Genomic DNA, 21,983 nt, shown 5'->3' with positions numbered 1-21,983 from the left:
GATACTACATCAACTTGACAGCTTGATCCTTGGCTTTGAGTATGTCATGTGAGAAAAGCAGGAGGTGAGTGATGGAAGTTTCCAGAAACCATGCTGATTGGCTTGGAAGAAGTCATTCTGTTTGAGATTAGATAGGGTTTGAGCACAGGCTGTCTTCTAAGATCTACAGATGGATGTCAATTGACAGTGGGCAGTATGTTTGAGTATCACTTCTGCTTCCTTTCTTGCAGGTGAATGTAACCTGTGTTTCTTTCAACTACTGGACACACTTGAAAGAACAAAAAGTGACAGTGGCTGAAATTTAAATTGCTCACCATGTTATGCAAGAGGCCAGTCACATTACAGAATGCATAAAACCAGTGCAATATTATAACACATAATACTTACATGCATGGACAGTTGGAACAGCGTTTGAGAAGAACAGGAACATGATGAAGAAGAACAGACATGCCACGTTACTTTCCACTTTTGCAGCATCATTTCCAATTCCATAGTATAGTGTACCAAGTAATAATCCAACAACAACATGTGTTATAAATCTTATATAGGCCAAGTGCTAAAAAAAAAGAGAGATAACATTTATTTTCACCTCTATTCAAGGTTATAGTACAAAGAAAATATAATTTACAGAGTACTCTTTGATCATAACAACTGATAGTTTAGAGGATAGGGTGTATACAGTTCTAGAAAAAGACGTAAATAAAGGAAGCCTTTCTTTCATCTCATATTGTCATGTATAGTTGTATAGAAACACATACCGTATCACGGAATGTACACCGCATTGACCTTTGCAACAGAATAGCAAATTGTCTCCATCTGCTAATAGGATAGGGAGAAGAGCAGTACCATTTCCTTACAGCTGCCATATTTTGTGCAGTAGAATCATGATTTGCTTCTCCATTGCTTATCATCCGAGCTGTAACATGTAACATTTTACCTATTTTTTCATAAAAATGTGCCAGACATATCATTTCATTTTGTTTAAGAGTGTACATTTCCACAAACTGCAAAACTTTAAATACACATGGAGTTTGGAATAAGTGAATTATGAAATAAGTGGATCTCTTTACTTACTTTCTTCATTAACAGTCTCCTCCTTTGCATCATGTAATTCCATAACATCCTTTTCCTCATGGGTTTCATTTGAAAAATTTTTCTGCACATAGAAATTGACCAAATTTTCTATTGTTTGTCCTCGCTCTTTGCAAGCAACCTCAAGAGCTTAAAGAGAAATTTTTAGGAATAAATTGTTAGTTTTATGTAGATAGACAATAAGTCAGTAATTGTTTAAATATTGGAAAATCCAGGATGGACTAACAAAAATATGAATTAAGATAAACTGCTACTCACTACATAGAGGATGTGTAGAGTGACAGACAGGCACATTTTAAAGTAGATTAAGCTATCAGACATAATTCTTCATCAGATTTAGAAATCTAAAGACACACACAATTCGCATACACATGGCCACAGTCATCTCTGGGTGCAGGGCTCGACAGCAATGAGTAGCAATCTCAGCTGGTACAATATTGGGGTGAACAAGAGACCTCAGGTGAGGAGGGGTATGGGTAGCAGGGCCACGTGTGAAAGCAGCCATATGTTTACCAACTTAGCTACAAATTCACAGCACCCTATCTGCACACTATCGCTGATGAGCTGTCTGTTCACATGAATGGCCATCACAAAACTGTGGCGCTCTGAAGCATATTCTCTGTTCTTGCAAACATACTCTTTGTCCTCCACCTATCTCTATGCCCTTTACTGCTCCCACTTCAGCTGCACATGTGCCTTTTTTCTCATGAGTACACCTAGCCAACAGTGGCCATGTGCATACGAATTGTATGTGTATGAATTTGTATGTGTTTTTTTGTAGGTCTGACAAAGAACTTTGTCTAATAACTTAGTTTACTTTTAAATGTGCCTGTCTGCCACTCAACACCTCCTCTATGTTGTAAGTAGCAAGCTATCCTAATTCATATTGATTATAAGTTTACTAATATCATAAATGTACCCTATGCAGTAATGTCCTAAATTCTGCAAGCAAAATTATGAACAAAACTAAAAGATGTATTTTATTATGCTTTTTAAACTATTCCAAAAGTATCACTGGATTAAGCAGTTTATCACCTGATGATTCAAAGAGAACCTAGATGTTGACCTCCACTTCAGAGATGGCTACATCAGTACCTCCGTCCATATCAAACCTACTAACCATCAGCAATACCTCCACTTCAACAGCTGCCACCCATTCCATAACAAGAAGTCCCTTCCTTACAGCCTAGCCACCTGTGGTCGTCACATCTGCAGTGATGAGCAGGCCTTTTCTAAATATATTGAGGGTCTCACTGAAGCCTTCACTGACCATAATTATCCTCCCATCCTTGTACAAAAACAAATCTCCCGTGCCTTATCTTTCCAGTATCCCGCCACCTCCCAAAGTCCCACAATCTGGCCACAGAGGAGCATTCCCATCATAACTCAGTACCATCTGGGACTGGAGCAACTGAATTACATTCTCCATCAGGGTTTTGATTACCTCTCATCATGCCCTGAAATGAGAAATGTCCTACCCACTATCCTTCCCACCCCTCCTACTGTGGTATTCCACCGTCCACCGAACCTACACAATATACTCGTCCATTCTTACACAACCCCTGCTCCCAATCCCTTACCGCATGGCTCATACCTCTGTCATAGACCTAGATGCAAGACCTGTCCCATACATCCTCCTACCACCACCTACTCCAGTCCGGTCACTAACATCACCTATCCCATCAAAGGCAGGGCTACCTGTGAAACTAGTCATGTGATTTACAAGCTAAGCTGCAACCACTGTGCTGCATTCTATGTAGGCATGACAACCAACAAGCTGTCTGTCCGCATGAACGGCCACCGACAAACTGCGCCCAAAAAACAAGTGGACCACCCTGTTGCTGAAACCATTGCCAAACATGATACCCCCCATTTCAATGACTGCTTCACAGCTTGTGCCATACGGATCCTTCCCACCAACACCAGCTTTTCTGAATTGCGCAGGTGGGAACTTTCCCTGCAATACATCCTATGTTCCTGTAACCCTCCTGGCCTCAACCTTTGTTAGTCACTGTCCTCACCCATCCAGCCCCCTCCCTGTTCCCATTCCAGCATTACACAGCTGCCATTTCACCGCCACACCCAGTCTTTTAATTTCTTTTTCTTTTTATTTCTCTCCTTTCCGTTACTTACCCCCTCCCCCCTCCGCACCTCCTGCCCTCCGTCTAAACTGCAACACTTCACTGTCTGCCACTCCCACCATACTATCCCTCCCACTCCCAACCCCAGCCTCCTCCTTACCCCCACCCAGTCACCACTCCCATCATGCACTGGTGCTGCTGCTCGCAGTGTAGTTTCAGCTCTCTGAGACTGCAGACATGTGTGAAAGTTGCGTTTGCGTGAGTGTGTGTGTGTGTGCGTGTGTGTATATGTGTCTACTGCTGACAAAGGCCTTAATGGCCGAAAGCTATGAGTGTGTGAATCTTTTTATTGTGCCTATTGCGACTTAGCATCTCTGCTATATGCTGAGTAGAGGTATTGTTAAGGTTAATTAAAAATTGATAATATTTGATTTTAACAAATTCTTCTTTTCTTCTTGAAACATTTCTGTTTACACAGGTCATTTACAGAGTCTCTTTTAATCTTCTCTTTTCTCCCATATTCTGTCATTCAGCACATTGATGAATTAATAGAAATATTTTCATAGAAAACGTTTGAAAACATAATTAAATCTGACATAAAAGAAAATCATTTTTGTTTCGATGTTTGAGTGGCGTGAAAACAAGACTCCCTAGAAATTACCCAATGCATTTTTGTCTGAATTTTCATAACCAAATGAAAAATAGAAAATGGACAAATGGGGTATCAAACTGACCAGCATGAGGTCTACTTTCACAAAAAATAGTTTAACTACTTGAAAGTAATCAGGCTAATTGATAAAAACTTTATTACTTACTTGAGCATAAGTGAAATGTCAGAAAGTTCATCTCTTCAAGGCCTAAATCTTTTGCACAAAAATGTTTTAACTGTCGATGAAAACATTTGAAAAAAAAAATGGTCAAATGTTTTGTGAAATGATTTGTCTAAACATAAGAAATAAAACAGATCAAAGAGATATTTGACATGCCTTTGAATGATACTTGAAAAAATTAACAGAAAATGAGGTGCTGATTGAGAATTTAAAGTTTGATATTTAACTTAAAATATTAGAGTTTTAAAGAGTTCTAGAGTATATTTATCTGGTGGATTATGTAGATCATGCAGCTTCATTTGCTGTAAATGACTTTGAACATTGTTCAATGGTGCATCAAATGTTTCTCTACTCTATTTAATTTCTTACTTTTGGATAAATCATTTCACAATACATCTGACCCATTTTTCAAATGTTTTATTATTATTAAAATCTTAGGACTCTTTGGCTTGTTAAAATTAGAAATGACACCAAGCTACAATTTCAAGAGTTGGGACAGCAACTGCAGTTACAGATAACTTACAACAAAAGCAGCCTATCTAATGAGAAAAACAGAGAAAGAAAACAATTGGGGAGTGTGTCGGTGTCTCTTCCACCTAGCCATCAACAGATATATATTCTGAAAATTATAATAAATGTTGGTTAAACTGTGACCCGTCACAAAGAACTCACTAATTAATCAATTGTGTTCTGTAAATTCCTTTATAAAGGAGGACCTTAAGGAGTTTGGGGAAAATGAAGGTACAGATTATGGTTAAGAAGCAGTTGTCTGCTACTTATTATTCTTAGGGAAAATTTTCCGAGCTGAAAATAGTCTTTAGTATATCATGAATAATCAGTGCTGGATTATTCGAACATTCCTCTGTTAGTCAATAAACCACATGCCCATCAACTTTGTGTTTGATAACAGCAACGTTGTTCTCAGTTTGTATATGACAATCAGTGATTATACTATATCTATCATTACTGGAACAGAAGGCATTTATATCAAGGAATGTTCAGTATTGAAGCCACATGCACATTTGTAGGTAAAATTGTTCAGTATTTCACTTTTGATTATAATAAGAGTGCTTACTAATGGAGCACAATAGTGCCTAACAACCGCAACTCCTGCAGCAGCTACAGTGCTAGTACTGTGTGAACATCTAATAATGAGTTCTCTTAATGGACAACCATCAATTCAAAGACACTGCCAAACTTACACTTTGCGAAACCCTAAACGGACAGTTAAGGAAAATCAATGATTTCAGTTACATAGACCAGACAAAAACTTTAAGCTATGTCATTTTATCAATAACGCAAGTTGCTTTTTTAAAGAAGTAACAAAGATACTATAACAGATGTGTAATACATCACAAATTTGTGCTTAACTTACCAAAGTCAGCTGGGTTATAATACATGGGATAGTGAAATCCAGCAGCTTCAAAAGTTTCAATCATATTACTGATGAAGCCATTATAAATACACTGACCATCTGACATGATGAGCAAGTCATCAAACATTTGAAATAATCTAGAACTCGGCTGATGCACAACACATATCACAGTTCGGCCACCTCCTGCCAGAGATTTTAAATGAGATATCATTTGTACAGATGATATGCTGTCAAGCCCACTGGAATAAACAAAAAACATTTAAAATATTACAAACATTTTCTAAAATGTATACATCTTGTAAACTTTATGCATCAGCTGATAACATATACTAAGCGAAGATGACATTCAACATTTTAAGTGTAAAAAAAATTCCTTTTGTTATTAAAGCAGCATTTGTTCCTTAAAGTGCTGACAGAATTCTCCACTAAAGACAAATATAAAAATTACACTAAAATACACACAAACACAAATAGGTGAAATAAAATGAGTTACTAAATTTAAATTTTTTGGAGAAAACATTTATCAGACTGGAGCACAAAAATTTGCAGTAGATGCAAGTAAAAAGGAAAGGAGGATATGCTTTTCTATGAAATGACATAATGTCAAATGGAAGCATTTTCATAAAACAATCATATATTAATTTATTATGTCAAAATTTGGATATACAAATTAGTGCATGATCACTTGACTTAACTAAAAGCATGTACAATAAGAAATGTATCTAGTAATACAAAACTAAAACACTCACCAAGCGGTGGCAGAACACACATATAAAAGCAGCTTGTAAGTAGGACTAATTCTACCTGAAGAAGGAGCCACTGGCTTCAAAAGCTCGCCTAATTACAACCCTGTTTTATGTGTGTGTTCTGATTTTTTAGCTATCCAATTAAATTTTTTGTCAGAAATTGATCCGTTTCGTTGTTATAAAACTAAAACACTGTACCACAATGAAAAAACCAGCTTGTTTATATCTAAGTGACTGCGTGACAGTGAACTATATTTTAGGCAGAACAGAGATAAATGTTGCAATATAAACCACAGATAGTTAGAAAATGAGAGGTAATGAGACGATCTATTAAAATACACAGAAAATATCAGAAGCAATGGCAAAGTGAAGGTTAATCTTTGGACACACTGAAGTGTAACATATTGGCCTGGGGAAATTGATGTGTTCTCTCTTCTTTTCTCTAGCCGATGATGGTGTTCACTACTTTTTCATGTGTTTCTCATGTTAGTGAAGTTGTCAGTTTCAATCCATGTATGGTGCACAGGAATTCATGTCTTTTGTTATGCACTGCGAGATGAAATGGTCACAGAGTATTGGCGGGGCAATGGCTGACAATGTTTCTGCACTTTGTGGCATTTGCTGTTCGGGCAGTTACTCCACGATGCCAACGATCCTGGCAAGGAGGTGCACTATTGCCCATGAATCCTTGGACAATAGAATGATGTCAGGAAAATTGAAGTTGGATTTGTGTGACAGGTGTTGAGTGAAAAAGACTGAGTTATGTTCACAACTACTGGGAGCTTTTGTTCTGTCAGTAGCTGTAATGTGGAGTATATGTATTGCAAATGAGGGACAATATACACATATAAAAGAAGAAGCTGTAACTGTTATTCAGTAGCATTTGGTAGTTTGAGTTATTTTTCATATTGCACAGACATTGCAACCTCAGAGAAGGAGCCTAAAGTTACAAGATCCAGGCCACAGTTATTCTAATTGCCATTTACATAACAAGCAGCCACTATTAATAAATAATGGTTATTGTAAAAATTTTACATAACCAACCCTCCTTACAACCATCAACTGCAAAACCTCTACAACCTCTACCAAATGAGTGAGAACAGGCTAATATAGCAAATATTCCGGTATTTATGATAAAATTCAACAATATTACAGGTTACAGAAACAAGAAAAGAAATTCAACAATATTATGGGTTACAGAAACAAGAAAAGAACAAGAAAGAAACGATCAAAGAGCTGGAAATAACAAAACGCACCTTTTTGGAGAATAAAACACTAAATTTAGAAGGCTTTCAAGGCAAGAATACTAAGAAATCAGGAATAACAAACAAAAGAAAGGAAAAGATGACCCAGGGAGCACATGAAGGTTACTGAAAAATAGGATCAACAAAGAAAGAAGGGGGATTGAAGTTGTTGTGTGATCTCATTTGGTCAATACAGAAGTTTAAAAAAATAGAAAAACTTACAATGCAACTGTTCACAGGAGAAGATGATTTTAAAATTTTGGAAGGTAACTGGAAAACAGCAAACTGTCTACCATGATGGTAATACTGTGCTACAGGTCAAGATCGAAGATTAGTTGGCACCCATACAGAGGGCACCAAAAACATATATACACATATGCATTAATAGAAAGTATGTTTGTAATTGTCTTAGTAGATGGTATGTTTGTTATGCTATTAGAAACTGGATTGAAATACAACTTCAATTTGTAGTATGACGTTCCTTTAACAGACAACAATTAAAAATGGTATGATAGTGTTGCGTATGATTAGTAAAACAGTGAGCAAATTGAGGTCTTAGTAGTTTTTTTAACAGCAAACGGAAATTTTTAAACAATATTAAAACCTAGGAGTGTTATCGAATTTCAGCTACAATGGAGATAAGTGTATGGAACAGACACACAAACAGATAAGAAAACTATGTATTTGTGATAAGTCTGAACTTTATGACAATACTTTGAATAAATTACATGAACAACAAAAGGAAAAGATAGCCTGCTACTTATTGTGAAGATGACAAGTTAAGTTATAGACAGACACAATTAAAAGACTCTTACACACAGGGTTTTTGCCTCAGCCTTCATCAGAAAAAGAAAGAGAAAACACACACACACACACACACACACACACACACACACACACACACACACACACACACACACACTAGATTGCCAAAAGGCGCAATGTTGGGAGACTGTGGGGCACGGAGTTGAGGAGGGGGAAGGGAACAAAGCGAAAAAGGAGAGGAGTGGGGAAAGATGGATGGGTGTGTTAGCAGAGAGCACACACAGAGAGGATAGGAGGTGAGAGTAGGGAGAAGGTGCAGGACAGAGGGGGTGGAAACTGTTTAATGGAGTATGTGGGGACAGTATATTACTGTACATTGAGGCCGAGATAATTTCAAGGGTGGAGAATAGGTTGTAAGAATGAGTCCCAGCTGTGCAGTTCAGAAAAGCTGGTGGCGGTGTGGAGGATCCAGATGGCTCAGGTAGTGAAGCAGCTATAAAATTGAGCATGTTATGTTCAGCTGCATATTGTACCACAAAGTGATGAACTTTGCTCTTGGCCACAATTTGATAGTGGTCCTTCTTCCTGATGGCCAGCTGATGTGGAACAAAAAACTTTGTCTTTAAAAAGCAAAAGCTTATCTGGGTGGGATGAAATACCCACATCTGTATCAAGAGAGTGGATAATATCATTTCACAACCACTGTAATTTATCATAAACCAACTTTTGAGCAGCGATATTTTCCCAATATATTAAAATATGCTGAGATAAAACCGCTATTTGGAAAGTGTTTGACAGGAGAAGTGGAGAATTACTGCCCTATCTCTCTTCTGCTGGTACTTTCTAAAGTGTTCAAAACAACTGTAGCAAAACAAATTCACAAATTTCTTACTGCAAATGACATAATTTTTAAAAATCAGTTCAGATTCCAACAAGGAAGAAGCACTGTAAATGCAATCAATGAGTTACTCAAAAGATATTCTCCTCATTAGATACAGGTGGGAAGGCCATAAGAATATTCTGTGACCCGACAAAAACTTTTGATTGAGTGAACCAGGCCTTACTTCTACACAAATTACATATATATGGAATCAGAGACAATGCTTTAGAAAGGTTCATCTTTTACTTAAGAAATAGAAAACAATGAGTAATTATGGCCTCAAATGCAAGAAATTACTCCCCAAACTGGAACACAATTGGCCAAGAAGTCCTGCAGAGTTCAATATTGGATCCTATCTGTTCCTTTTCTACATGGATGACCTACCACATGGTACTGATGCTCATTCAGTTTTATCTAGTGATGATACATGACGTCTAGTTGAAAATGAGTGCCTGAAAGAAGTCTGGGAAGTGCCATAAATACTTTAGAGAAACTTTATTCTTGGTTTCATCATAATGGGCTGAAAGTAACTATAACTAAAACCAAAATGATGCAGTTAAAAACTAAATAATTCGAATGAAGTAAAATAAAGGTACTTTGCAATGACCAGGATATCACAGAAGCAAAGCCTGTGAAGTTCTGATGCCTAAATCTTGATAACATTTAAATTGGGAGATATAAAGAGACTGCTTAGCAAACAAACTTAACAGTGTTGATTTTGCAGTATATATTTTGTCAGGTGTCACAAGCATAGACATGAGAAAGATAGTCCATCACTCTTGTTTGCTTGAGTCAATTATTCATTATGGCATAATCTTCTGGGGAAATTGTGCAAGTGTCAAGAGACTCCTAGTATTAAATACTACTACTGCTACTACTACTACTACTACTACTACTACTAATAATAATAATAATAATAATGACAAGGAACATATATGTTGCCAAATAGTGGGTATCATGTTGACCACTGACAAAAAATCTAAAAACACTATATTTATTCCTTCCCTTTATGTACATGAGATATTGTTGTTATATAAAAATCTATACACACATAACTCTTTCTATTTTGTCCACAACTAAAGCACCCACCACAGAGAGAATTTTTAACTCCCGACACACCATTTAAAACTCTATACCCAAGCACCAGAGCATATGGGGTTAAAAATTTACAATAAAATAAAAGGCAGTAATATATTTAACATGAAGCAGGTTCATTGAAAATATTACTCCAGACTCAACTGGTAGACAAGTGTTATTGTTTTATTCAAGAATTCCTTGAGGACAGGTTTACAGTTTTAACAAGGAAATTAAACATTTACTTTTGTATTCTGGAAACTGTAGATGTAATTGTGTAGCAATATCTCAGAAATGTATTTAACATAATGTTAAAATCAACATGATTTGAAATTGTATGTTATGAGATGAATAAATCTATTCGATTCTATCCTGGAATAAATAACATAAGTCTTGTACACAGAAGAAATGAAGATTACTGTGACCAATGCTGTAAGTGATTTGGAAACTGGGGTGATAGGATTGCAAGAGAAACAGTTTGCTGTTATGACACATAGTTGAACACACCAATAAATTTGGTATAATTTTGTCACTTGGCACAGAAACAGTTTGCAAGTATACGTGGAAGAGGAAGCTGTTTTATGGTGAAATAACGTCTGGTGTTTTTTTTTTTTTTTTTTTTTTTTTTTTTTTTTTTGTATGGAGGCTTAAATGAATGATTATTTGAAGCTAAATGTACCTAAACATTCTTCATACATCTATTTTATTCACAATTCATACACTCTGTGTGCATGAGTAATTTTCTTTGCCTCCTAGATACACAAATTTACTTTGATGACAGTCCTCAAAGACACTGGAAGATGAGATACAAATGCCTTCCCCCCCACATTAAATTGAATTTAGTACTGTCAGACATCAACCATTGGCACTTACTTGAGGAAGTTCTGTTATATCAGCCAAAACAACAGAACCTATGGAATCAAATGAAATATATGTGCATCAGTTTTAGTGGACATTTTGACAAAGGTTGCTTGAGTATCATTTTGCCATAATCGCAAGTGACTGGAAACTGATGATATCCATTTTGAAGAATTGTACAGCTGAAGGTGAATGGCATTCATATTTTATGTTATATCATTTTAGTATTATTATGTTTATATAGTTTTTCCCTAAAATGTCCATACATTCTTTGGCTCTTTCTATATTATAACATTGAGGAGCCAGGTATGCTTGTGAGCAGAAGGGGAATGATTTACTGAACACTTTTTATATACAGAACTCAGTAATGTCTAATGAGATAAATACAGAGTAAGAATGTGAAATAATCTGGGCAAAATGGGTGAAAGACAGGGCTAAAAGCTTGGAAAATAATCACACTTAAATTCTGTGAGCATGCCATAGTAGGAGATATCAATATGCCATCAGTACAAGGTTATTCATAAGTATCTCCAGGGTTTCAGAAGACTATGGCATGAAAACCACAAGACATTCAGAAAACTGACACATTTCAGTGGATAGAGCATCTGTCCAAGTTTTTAGCTTAATTATCAGTGTCCATATGGGCACTGTTTGTGATGCTGCAAATGTCAGTATGGGCAGAAGAGCATGTGTGTGCAAGTCACTGATGTCACTGCAGCAACAACAGCAGCCCACTTTGGAAATCTGTTCATCAAGTTGCCTATATGCAGACATGAATTAATATGGAGCCGATGATTTGCCTACATGTTTTAACACTTCTGCAACTGTACCATAGCACTTATTGCAAATCGAAACTTGGAGATATCCATCATTTTTCTGTAGGTCTTGTAGTTTTTTATGCAGTTGTTTTCTGAAACCCTGGAGGTAATTATGAATAACCCTGAAGAATAGAACACATGCCTTTAGACTGGGAAGAAGGTGCAAAGAATTGTGCAACTTTGGAATCATGGATATAAACACAAGCAAGCCTGACAACATTGTTAACTTTTGTCTTATTTATTGCACACCAAAATATAAATCAATGTTTTTATTGATTTGAAGATGTCTGTATTTTCAAAATCTTAGAAATTTATTGACTGAAGGTTAAACTCAAAGTATCAACAGTATTAGGAAGAGGACAGATTGCTACTCACCGTAAAGATGCCATGCTGAGTTGTAGACATGCATAATGAAAAGACTGTTACACATTTAGCTTTTGACCAAAGCCCTCTTCAGAAAAGAAAACACACACATACATTCACAGAAGCAAGCATACTTCGTGCACACGTGACCACTATCTCCGACAGCTTGGACTGGAATGCATCTGTCATGCTGAGTGAAAATCTGGAGTGGGGCACTGAAGGAAGGAGGAGGGATAGCATGACACATATGGGGGGAGAGAAGAGTGCTGTCTGGCGGAGCATGCTAAGACTAGAGACATGACAAGAGTGCCAGGCACAGTGTCAGGAGGCTGTGGGACAAGGGGGTTGGGGAGGGGGGGCGGGGGGCAGGGGCAGAGAAGGAAAGGAGCAGTGAAGGGGAAAGATGGGTAGGTGCATTGGCACAGGGTGGCACACGATGAGGGTGAGAGAACATAAATAGGATAAATAGGGAGGAAGTGATATAGGACAGATGGGGTGGATCTGTTGGGTAGAGGATGTGCGGACAGTACATTACCATAGGTTGAGGCTGGGATAATTTCAGAAATGGAGAATGTATTGTAAGGATAACTCCCACCTGTACAGTTCAGAAAAGCTGGTGGTGGAGGGGAGGATCCCAATGGCCTGGGTTGTGAAGTGCATTATAACCATCTGCATGTTGTACCACAGGGTGGTCTACCATGCTTTTGGCCAAAGTTTGGCAGTGGCCTTTCATCCTGGTCAACAGCTGGTTAGTAGTCATACCAGTATAAAAACCTGTGCAATGATGACAGCAGAATTGGTGTATGACATTGCTGCTTTCACTGGTGGCTCAGGCTGCGATGGGTTAAGATAAGCATGAGAAAGAACAGGAGTAGGAAGTGCTGGGTGGGTGGATTGGACATGTTGTGCACCTGGGTCTCCTACAGGGATAACTCAGAGTATTGTTATTGACAATAATGCATTTTCAAGAAATCAGTGAGTCTTCTCCACAGTAATGCAGCCACAATTTTTGTTAATGCATCTTATGAAATTTTCCACCGAGGTAGTATTTTCTATGTTATTATACTTTAATTTACATTATGTAAGACACTGTGAAAGATCTTCACTATGGTATGAAAATTATGTGAAGCAGGATATACTCCACAGTTTTGCCTAAAATGATTTTGTAGTTTGACGTTAAGATCTTCCCCTTCTTCAAAACTGTTTTCCCTGGATTGAATTGAAGCACTAATCTGTACATTATTGACAATCCATTCTTAGGCTTAACTTCACACTAAACTAACAAAAATCCAATAAAGGACTTCCAAATGAACTCTATGATACATTCATGACAGAAAAGAAGTAATCAAGGAAAAAGAAATAGTTATGAAGTTATGTTGTTGGAATGAGAAAAATTAATTTTCTTTATTTTACCTTGTTGGTTCATCAAAGAACATTATTGGAGGATTAGTAACTAATTCAACACCAATTGATAACCTCTTCTTTTCTCCTCCTGATAAATTCTTCACTCTAGTATTCAAGCTGTCTTGCAGATTCATCAGTCTTAAAATGTAGTTCACCTACAAAATATGGATGATTTCATGAAGATCTTATAGTATATATGGCATAAAAATTACACTGACAGAATCATTAAAATATAGGTATTTCTATTTGACAACAGACAGAGGCAAACAGAAAAAGACAATCGCTATCTTTCAGAACCAACAGTTCTGACAGGTATCAAAAGGAAAGTAAGGATTGTATTCGGTAGCTAACCCTTTAAGTGAGAAAAGGTTTTTCTAGTTTAACAATGAAATGCATGTCAGTATGTACTCTTTGGGAATAGTAATGAATAAACCTGCTCAATTTATTATGTATTTTTAAGTCTACTATGAAGTATTGGATGGTAAATATTCATGCCAATGAATCAGTTGCAAAAAATTAAAATTAGTAATTCCAGTAGTATATACAGTATATTACCAGATTTACTTAAAGGGTTAAACTGGCAAGACACCCAGGCACTTAATTAATGGAGATTGCTAATGCATATTGTCATCAATTAAATACTAGCAACAGACAATACTTGAATACTTAAGTAGTAAAAGTTGACAAGTGAAAGACAAGGAACAGGCACATTAAAATAAAAGAATAATTTAAGAGTAAAAGTAACAACTCTCTGAATACTAGAAGTGTTGAGTCGCCGACAGGGACACAGAAAAGAGTGAAAGCTTCACTAGCTTTATGTTGAATCCTTTTTTGAGCTAGAGTACAGACATACATATGAGCACATCTACAGTTGTACGGTACAATGTATCAGCTGAATGCACAATGCCAGGACTGGAGTTTGGCAGTTGGCAGCTAGACTGAGTTGGAGGGGTTGTGTCACGTGGAGTGGATGAGAGAAGAAAGGTCTTTTTGGGAGCAGAAGGAAACATTGGGAAGGGTGGTTGGCAGCTCAGTGAGGAGGTGTACGAGATAGGAATGAAATTCATGGACACCAGAGACAGTGAGTTTGTGCAACGCATAATGACAGTCACATGGGGGAGTGGACTGGGAAGGGATGACAGAACAGCAGTGATCTAATGATGTCACAAACTGACAGATGCGTGGATTTGTATAAACAGTTCTATTTGCTGAGCTTGTTTGCTGAGCTGCTTTCTGAGTCATTAAAGCCTCTGATGATGTCTCCAACATTAAAGAAATATCAGCAATAATGAAAGGGGAGACTGCTGGGCTGTGGGTGTGGGGGGATCGGAATTAGTAAAGATGGAAGCCAGGAGGATTACAGTAGCAAAGGATGTGATGCAAGGATAACTCTCATCTATGTACCTCAGAAAAGCTGGTGGTGGGGGTCGAGAATCCTTCTGACCTCAATCTCTGTTAACCCTCTACATCCACACACTCTGCCCAAACCTCTCTTTTCTGTGTTCTGTCACCCCTCCCAATCCGTCCCCCACATCATTTTTCATCATTTGCTGCATAAAATCACTGGCTCTAGTGGCTGTGTGTCGCATTCCTATTTTGTGCACTGGCCGCCTTGTTTCAAGCCACCAGCTACTCTTCCTCAACCCTCCCTCCCATTTCCCCTCTCCTTTTTCCAGTCCCCTAATCCACCTGAGACAACCCCTGAGACAGCTGAAAATAAGTCCCAAATGTACAAGGTAACTGTACAAATGTGCTGTGTGTGTGTGTGTGTTCTATCTCAAAAAATTGGGCCAGATGTGAGTAGGACTCAAGCTCCGAAGGATCCATACAAACTTAATTGAGAATCTATATGATTTTTGCCTGTTTTTGACATTGATAGTGGTGAGATATCAGTCCCAGGAATTCCAAGACTTTTGAGAATGTTTTAATTTTATGTCCGAAGTTCAATAACAAATGACAAAATATATATTCTTTTTGTGTGATATAATTACAAATTAACAATTTTTGGATTTTTTACTTTACTTGTACTACAGAAAAACCTTGCTTCTTGCCAAATTTCATGATTCTATGTCAATGGGAAGTATCCTATTTGTCTCAATGAGGGAGCTCGTGAGTAACAAAATAAGTGACATAAATGGCCATTTCTTTTGATTGCATTTACTTAGAAGCTTATATTTATTAGACTGCCTAGGGACCTTAGACTTTAGTATGTGACCTAAATTCAACTTGATATGTCCATCTGTTCCTGAGAAAAAAGGGGTCTTAGCAGATGGACTGACAGGCAGACAGTTGCATTATATATGACAAAAACACATTTTTTCATGTGATATAATTACACATCAACAATTTTCGGATTTTTTTTGCTTCATCTGAGAATTTCCATTATTGTTATACTTGCTGGATGTTTTGGTTTGTGATCGCATTCTGTTACACACGAAGACTGCACCACTCAACTTCTAGAAATTCTACTAGAATTCAAAAAGTCATAATACTACAACCACTAAGACATCAATTTATTGAGAAAGGAGATCACATAAATACAGAATTATGGTGATTTATGAGGTGAGGCTATAAAATAATGGAAGTGATGCTCTCATAGAGTAAGTACCCGTGTGCCAAAGGTTAGTGACCAATAGCTGTGAAATGTGAAGCCTTCTCAGTTGAATATGGCTTCTCTGGCAACTGTAGACAAATCAGTGTGGCCACAGCCTTTGTTTGTGTGGGAGCTGTTGTTTTGTTTTTCCAAAGAAATGATAAGCATAATAACAGAGCAACTTGTTGTTGAGAAGTTCCATATGAAACTTGGAAAAACTGTTATTGAAACCTACCTTTTACTAAAACAACTGTATGGAAAAGACTGGTTATCACTTACATGAGTTTTTGAGGGGTTGAAGAATTTCCAGGATGACTGGGAAAACATTGGAGATGACTCATACCCAGGATATCCTTCAACATCAAAAGCATATGAAAATATCGAAAAAGTATGTAATCCAATTCAATCTAACCATTTTTTTGTGTATTCAGTCGATTGCTGAAACTGTAAGAACTGACAAAGAACGTGTAAGACAAATTTTATGTAAGTAATTTAACATGAGAAAAGGATGTGTGAAACTAGTGCCAAACATCCTCATGATTGAACAAAAAGTAGTATGTCAAAATGTTTGTACTAACAGTTTCAGTACCATAAAAAATGATCCCAGTTTCTTGAAAGAGTGATAACATTTGACAAATATTGGTTTTTCACTTATATCCTGAAACTAAACACCAACCCATGCACTGAAAGGGTCCAACTTCACCAAGAGCAAAAGAAGTTCGAATGAGCAAATCAAGATTCAAATCAGTGACGATTTTTTTTTTCCATTTTCATGGAATTATGTATCTTCACTGAGTTCCTGAATGTCAAACTATTAATCAACATTCCTACTTTGAGGTTCTTGCTCAACTTCATGAGAAAATAAGAAAAAAATGGCCTGAATTATGGAAGAACAAGTCGTGAGTTCTGTATCAAGAAAATGCACCAGCTCGTTTATGGCAAAGTACAGCATCCCAGTGGTAGACCACTCATCTTATTCACATGACCTGGTACCATGTGACTTTTATCTATTCCCCAAGTCAAATCTACATTAAAAGGAACAAGGTTTCAGTCTGTTGAAACAGTGAAAGAAAAAGGAGAACACATCATCAAGGAGCTCACAGAGGAAGATTTCTGGCACTGTTTCCATTGATGGAAAATTTGCATGGAACATTGTAAGGATAGAAGACAGACAAAATACATACTACAAGATTGCGGTCACAGCCTGGCCCAAGTTTGAGTCTTGCTGCCAACTCGAGACTCTCGTGCACAGTCAGGTTGTCCAGCATGGTAAACTCCTGCGTGATGTAGCAGCTGATGCGACGGAAATCGCTCCATGGCCTCATCCGACCATTCACGGTCACCCTGCCTGTCACCCCTGTGGTCCTGTGGATCATTTCAAATATGAAGCAGCCTGCTAAAAGTGAAACATATACCTTAAATGATAATGGCAGAAAATGTTGGTATGGGAAGAAGAGCTACAGATGGAACACAAGCTCATATAGGATAAGTTTGGAAATGATAATATAATTTGAAACAATGAGTTGTAAACAGAAGTTGGTCACTCCAATAAGGTACACATATTTCAACATTAGCAACAGAGCAACAGCTCCCCCCCCCCCCCCCCCCCCCTCCCAAAACTGAGTTCAGCATTTGTCATGCACAATTCGGGGTTTGACACATAGGAATCTATTATTTGTGTGTGTGTAGGCAATTTTTTTTTGGGGGGGGGGGGGGATTTCCACCAGTTGCTTGGTGGTTCTCAAGAACACTAGATGAGCTTTCTATAATTTGCAGAAGAAGTTTATCTGTTCTGAACAAACTTAGTTTGAATAGACAATACAAATATCTGCATGTTCTTGTCGTGATCTATGGTTTGAAGACTGGATTAATATAGCTCTCCAAGATAGTCTATTTTATGTAAGACTGTTCATCTTTGCATAACTACTGTGAAACTACAGCCATCTGAACCTGCTTACTGTAGTCAAAGCCTGATCTCCCTCTGCAATTTTTACCCCCTACACACTCCTCCATCACTAATTTTAACTATTCCTTAACACCTCAGCAAGTGTCCTATAAACTGATCACTTCTTTTGGTCAAGATGTGTAATTAATTTCTCTTACTCTCAATTTGATCCAGTGAGTATTTCTTCACTACCAATTTAATCATCAACATTCTTCTGTAGCATCATACTTCGAATCAATGTCTTACATATCTGGTGATCTGCAGCTTACTCCCCTTGTCTATACCGTCTATCATCCACATATCACTTCTGTATAAGGCTACATTTCAGACAAGATTTTGAACACATTTCCTGACACTTAAATACATATTTAACCTTGAAAAATTTCTCTTTTTCAGAAAAGTCTTTCTTGCTATTTCTGATTGCACTCATCTCTACTTCAGTTAAAATAGCAAAACTCATCTGCTTCTTTTAACATCTAATTTCCTAATCTAATTATGTCAGCATCACCTGATTTAATTCTTCTATGTTTCATGATTGTTGTTTTACTTTTGTTGATGTTTACTTTATAACCAGTTTTCAGCACATTATCTGTCTCCTTCAAATGATATTCTAACTTCTTTGCCACCTCTGATGGAATTACGATGTCATCGGCAAACCTCAGAGCTTTTCAGAATGAAATTTTCACTCTGCAGCAGAGTGTGTGCTGGTTTTGAAACTTCCTGGGAGATTAAAACTGTGTGCCAGACCAAGACTCGAACTCGGGATCTTTGCCTTTCGTGGGCAGGTGCTATACCAACTGCGCTACCCAAGCGCTCCATGGCCTCATCCGACCATTCACGGTCACCCTGCCTGTCACCCCTGTGGTCCTGTAGATCATTTCAAATACGAAGCAGCCTGCTAAAAGTGAAACATATACCTTAAATGAAATTCCGTAGATGTAGACGTAGATGTAGACTTCCGTAGATGTAGACTTCATCTCCTACCTTCCAAACTTCATAGAAGTTCTCCTGCGAAACTTGCAGGACTAGCACTACTGGAAGAAAGGATATTGTTGGGACATGGCTTAGCCACAGCCTGGGGGATGTTTACAGAATGAAATTTTCACTCTGCAGCAGAATGTATGCTGGTTTTGAAACTTCCTGGCAGATTAAAACTGTGTGCTGGATCGAGACTTGAACTCGGCACCTTTGCTTTTCACGGGCAAGTGCTCTACCAACTGAGCTACTGTAGCACAACTCAAGACCCGTCCTCACAATTTTACATCCACCGGTACCTCGTCTCTCACCTTCCAAACTTCACAGTTTCACCAATTTGTAGAACCGTCATACGTGTAGACAGCGAGAAGTTACTGAGGAAATTGTAACATGTCGCTACTAATTACTTATTTCATAATAGGAAAGTGCATTCATCTAAAATTACATCTACATGGATACTCTGCAAATCACATTTAAGTGCCTGGCAGAGAGTTCATCGCACCATCTTCACAATAATTGAAACTGCCTGGCAAATTAAAACTGTGTGCCACACCGAGACTCAAACTTGGGACCTTTGCCTTTTGTAGTCAAGTGCTCTACCACCTGAGCTATCCAAGCATGACTCATGCCGTGTCCTCACAGTTTTACTTCTGTCAGTACCTTGTCTCCTACTTTCCAAACTTCACAGAAGCTCTCCTGTGAACCTATGTTAGTACAGAACTTGCCTGTGAAAGACAAAGGTCCCGAATTCGAGTCTCGGTCTGGCACACAGTTTTAATCTTCCAGGAAGTCTCAGAGCTTTTATTTCTTCTTTCTGAACTTTAATTCTCTTTCCAAATACCTGTTTGATTTCTTTTACTGCTTACTTGAAGCACAGCAGTTTTTTTCAAGGTTACTACAGAAGCCTATGTTTCAGTGTAGAGGGTTCGTAAGAAGAATTTTTTTCCATAGAGACAGGACTTCTATTTCAGAAGGTGCTTATCAAATTAAATACACACAATTTTGTTTGACTATCTTTTTCTGTTAATGAGATGAACATATAAATGTGATGATGAATGGTTAGAACTGTAAGTAGTAGGACTGGACTTGATAAAAAAGTTTTTCTTACTGTTTGAAGAGTCACTAGAAATGTGTGTATGTGTCATTACCATTCCAGAAGATGATGTGGCCTCCAGAGCCTAACCCACTCATCCAAGTTAGGAAGATAGGCAATGACATGAATTTGGAACTGAATGTAGGAGTAAAGTACAAAGAGAACACTGTGTGGTCCATGACTACTACTGAGGCTCTTGAAATGTATCTGAAAATTGGGGCTCTAGTGAATCTGTGACAGACCCAGTAAACTGACAGTAAATAAGAGCTTTCAAAACTGGAACAGGGGTTGGAATCAGAAATGGATCTAAAGACAGATGACACAGCAATGGACATGGATTGTAATTTGGAATGTTAAATATATAAACTTGGAAGATGAAGAAGAACCTGATGACATAATGAAATGACAAAAACTGGATGTGGCAAGGATGGTAGAAACAGGGTGGAGAAGTGAAGGAAGGCCTGAAAGGAGAACTGTGGTTAGACTGTGCTTGATATCTAGTATGAAGCTGGAGTGTGTGTAAGAGATGGACTGATAGAGGAAGTAATTAGAACAAATGACAGAATGATAAAGACCAATGAATAGGACAACAAGTTTGGAACCCCCTCCCCTCATGCTGTGTACATCAGAGGTAAAAGAGGAATTTGAACAAGAATTGCAGAAGCAGATATGATAGGGCAGAACAGTTGTAATGGGATACCTAAATTCATGTGTTGTTGTAGAAATGCAGAGGTATGGAAATGTATTTGGAGCAAATGGCTGCAGAAGCAGAAGCAAGGAAGGCGAAATGTTTTTGGACCTTTACAAAAATAATGGAATGGAAGAGAAACAGCCATAAGGTAACATGATGTAACAGTGATTGCTCTAAAAATCAGTAATTGATTGTATGTTAGTAGATTATGGGATGATAAGGAACATGGTTGGTATAGAGGTAACTATATAGAGGTAACTGAAGCATGAGAAAGTATTGATGTTAGTAATGAACATAAAGGAGATGAAGAGTGAAAGAGAAATGGAGAGTGAAAAGGAGCAGAAAGTGAAAAAGACAAATAAAAGTGTTAAAGGTTAAACAACTGGAGTGGAAGAAATAAAATCAGAGGAACATAAGGAAATAAAATCAGAGGAACATAAGAAGCAAAATCCCACTGGGCAAGCTGCAAATTATGGAAGAAGAATGGAAGAGTTTTAACAGTGAACTGGAACTCGTATGAGCAGCAGAGGTGTGTAGAAGAATTGATTATACCCACCGGATACAGTGGTCATTGCAACTGTGTAAACTATTCTAGCATGCCTCCCTGGGTTTGAATCCTGGTGCGGTACAAATTTTCAACTTTCCCCTTTGATTTAAATCAGTGCCCATTGGCAGCTAATGTATTTAATTCGTTTGTGTCTTGATTCATAGTGGCTGCGAGGATGACCAATGATCCCTTCAGTGCAGATGCACATCGAGCTCAAACTCATACAGGAATTGGTGAAATGCCATGAGTAAAGAGGATAATGGGCAAGAGGCACTACATTAGCAGTGTGTGTGGATAAGTTGAGAATTTTGGTCTGGCGGGAGATGTGCTAGGGTAGTTGATGCAGTTGCAATGACCACTGTGTCCGGATGGCATGTGGATTAATGATGAATGAAAACCGAGTGCATTTGTTTTTACCATGGTATGGCTTTACTAGGTAATAAGACAGTGTTCAAAAATGTTCCCAGGAGTGTTAGAAACAGGAAATTATGAGCTGTCCAAACAGCTGAATTCTGGAATTTGTGATGACGCTCACCTGCTTTGTTTCTTGTTTGTTGTCCTTGGTGTCGATGTATTGGCTCAAAAAACTGGGGTTTGATGTGCAACTAT

General features: G+C 37.8%; 1 protein-coding gene across 1 annotated transcript in view; it reads right to left on the bottom strand.

The window, feature by feature from the left end:
* LOC126195094 (ATP-binding cassette sub-family G member 4) overlaps positions 1-21,983 on the bottom strand; it is a 357,400-nt gene that overhangs the window by 26,405 nt on the left and 309,012 nt on the right. Inside the window, exons 3-8 of the mRNA XM_049933557.1 lie at positions 17,308-17,488; positions 13,540-13,685; positions 5,379-5,617; positions 1,075-1,221; positions 759-916; positions 388-556 (exon numbers count right to left, since the gene is read on the bottom strand). Of these exons, the coding sequence (XP_049789514.1) occupies positions 388-556; positions 759-916; positions 1,075-1,221; positions 5,379-5,617; positions 13,540-13,685; positions 17,308-17,488 (1,040 nt within the window). The remainder of the gene's footprint in view (positions 1-387; positions 557-758; positions 917-1,074; positions 1,222-5,378; positions 5,618-13,539; positions 13,686-17,307; positions 17,489-21,983) is intronic.

This window comes from Schistocerca nitens, chromosome 7, assembly GCF_023898315.1.
Source record: "Schistocerca nitens isolate TAMUIC-IGC-003100 chromosome 7, iqSchNite1.1, whole genome shotgun sequence".
Taxonomy (NCBI): Eukaryota; Metazoa; Arthropoda; class Insecta; order Orthoptera; family Acrididae; genus Schistocerca; species Schistocerca nitens.
Note: the sequence above shows the minus strand (reverse complement) of the source record. Positions and strands in the feature narration are given on the sequence as shown.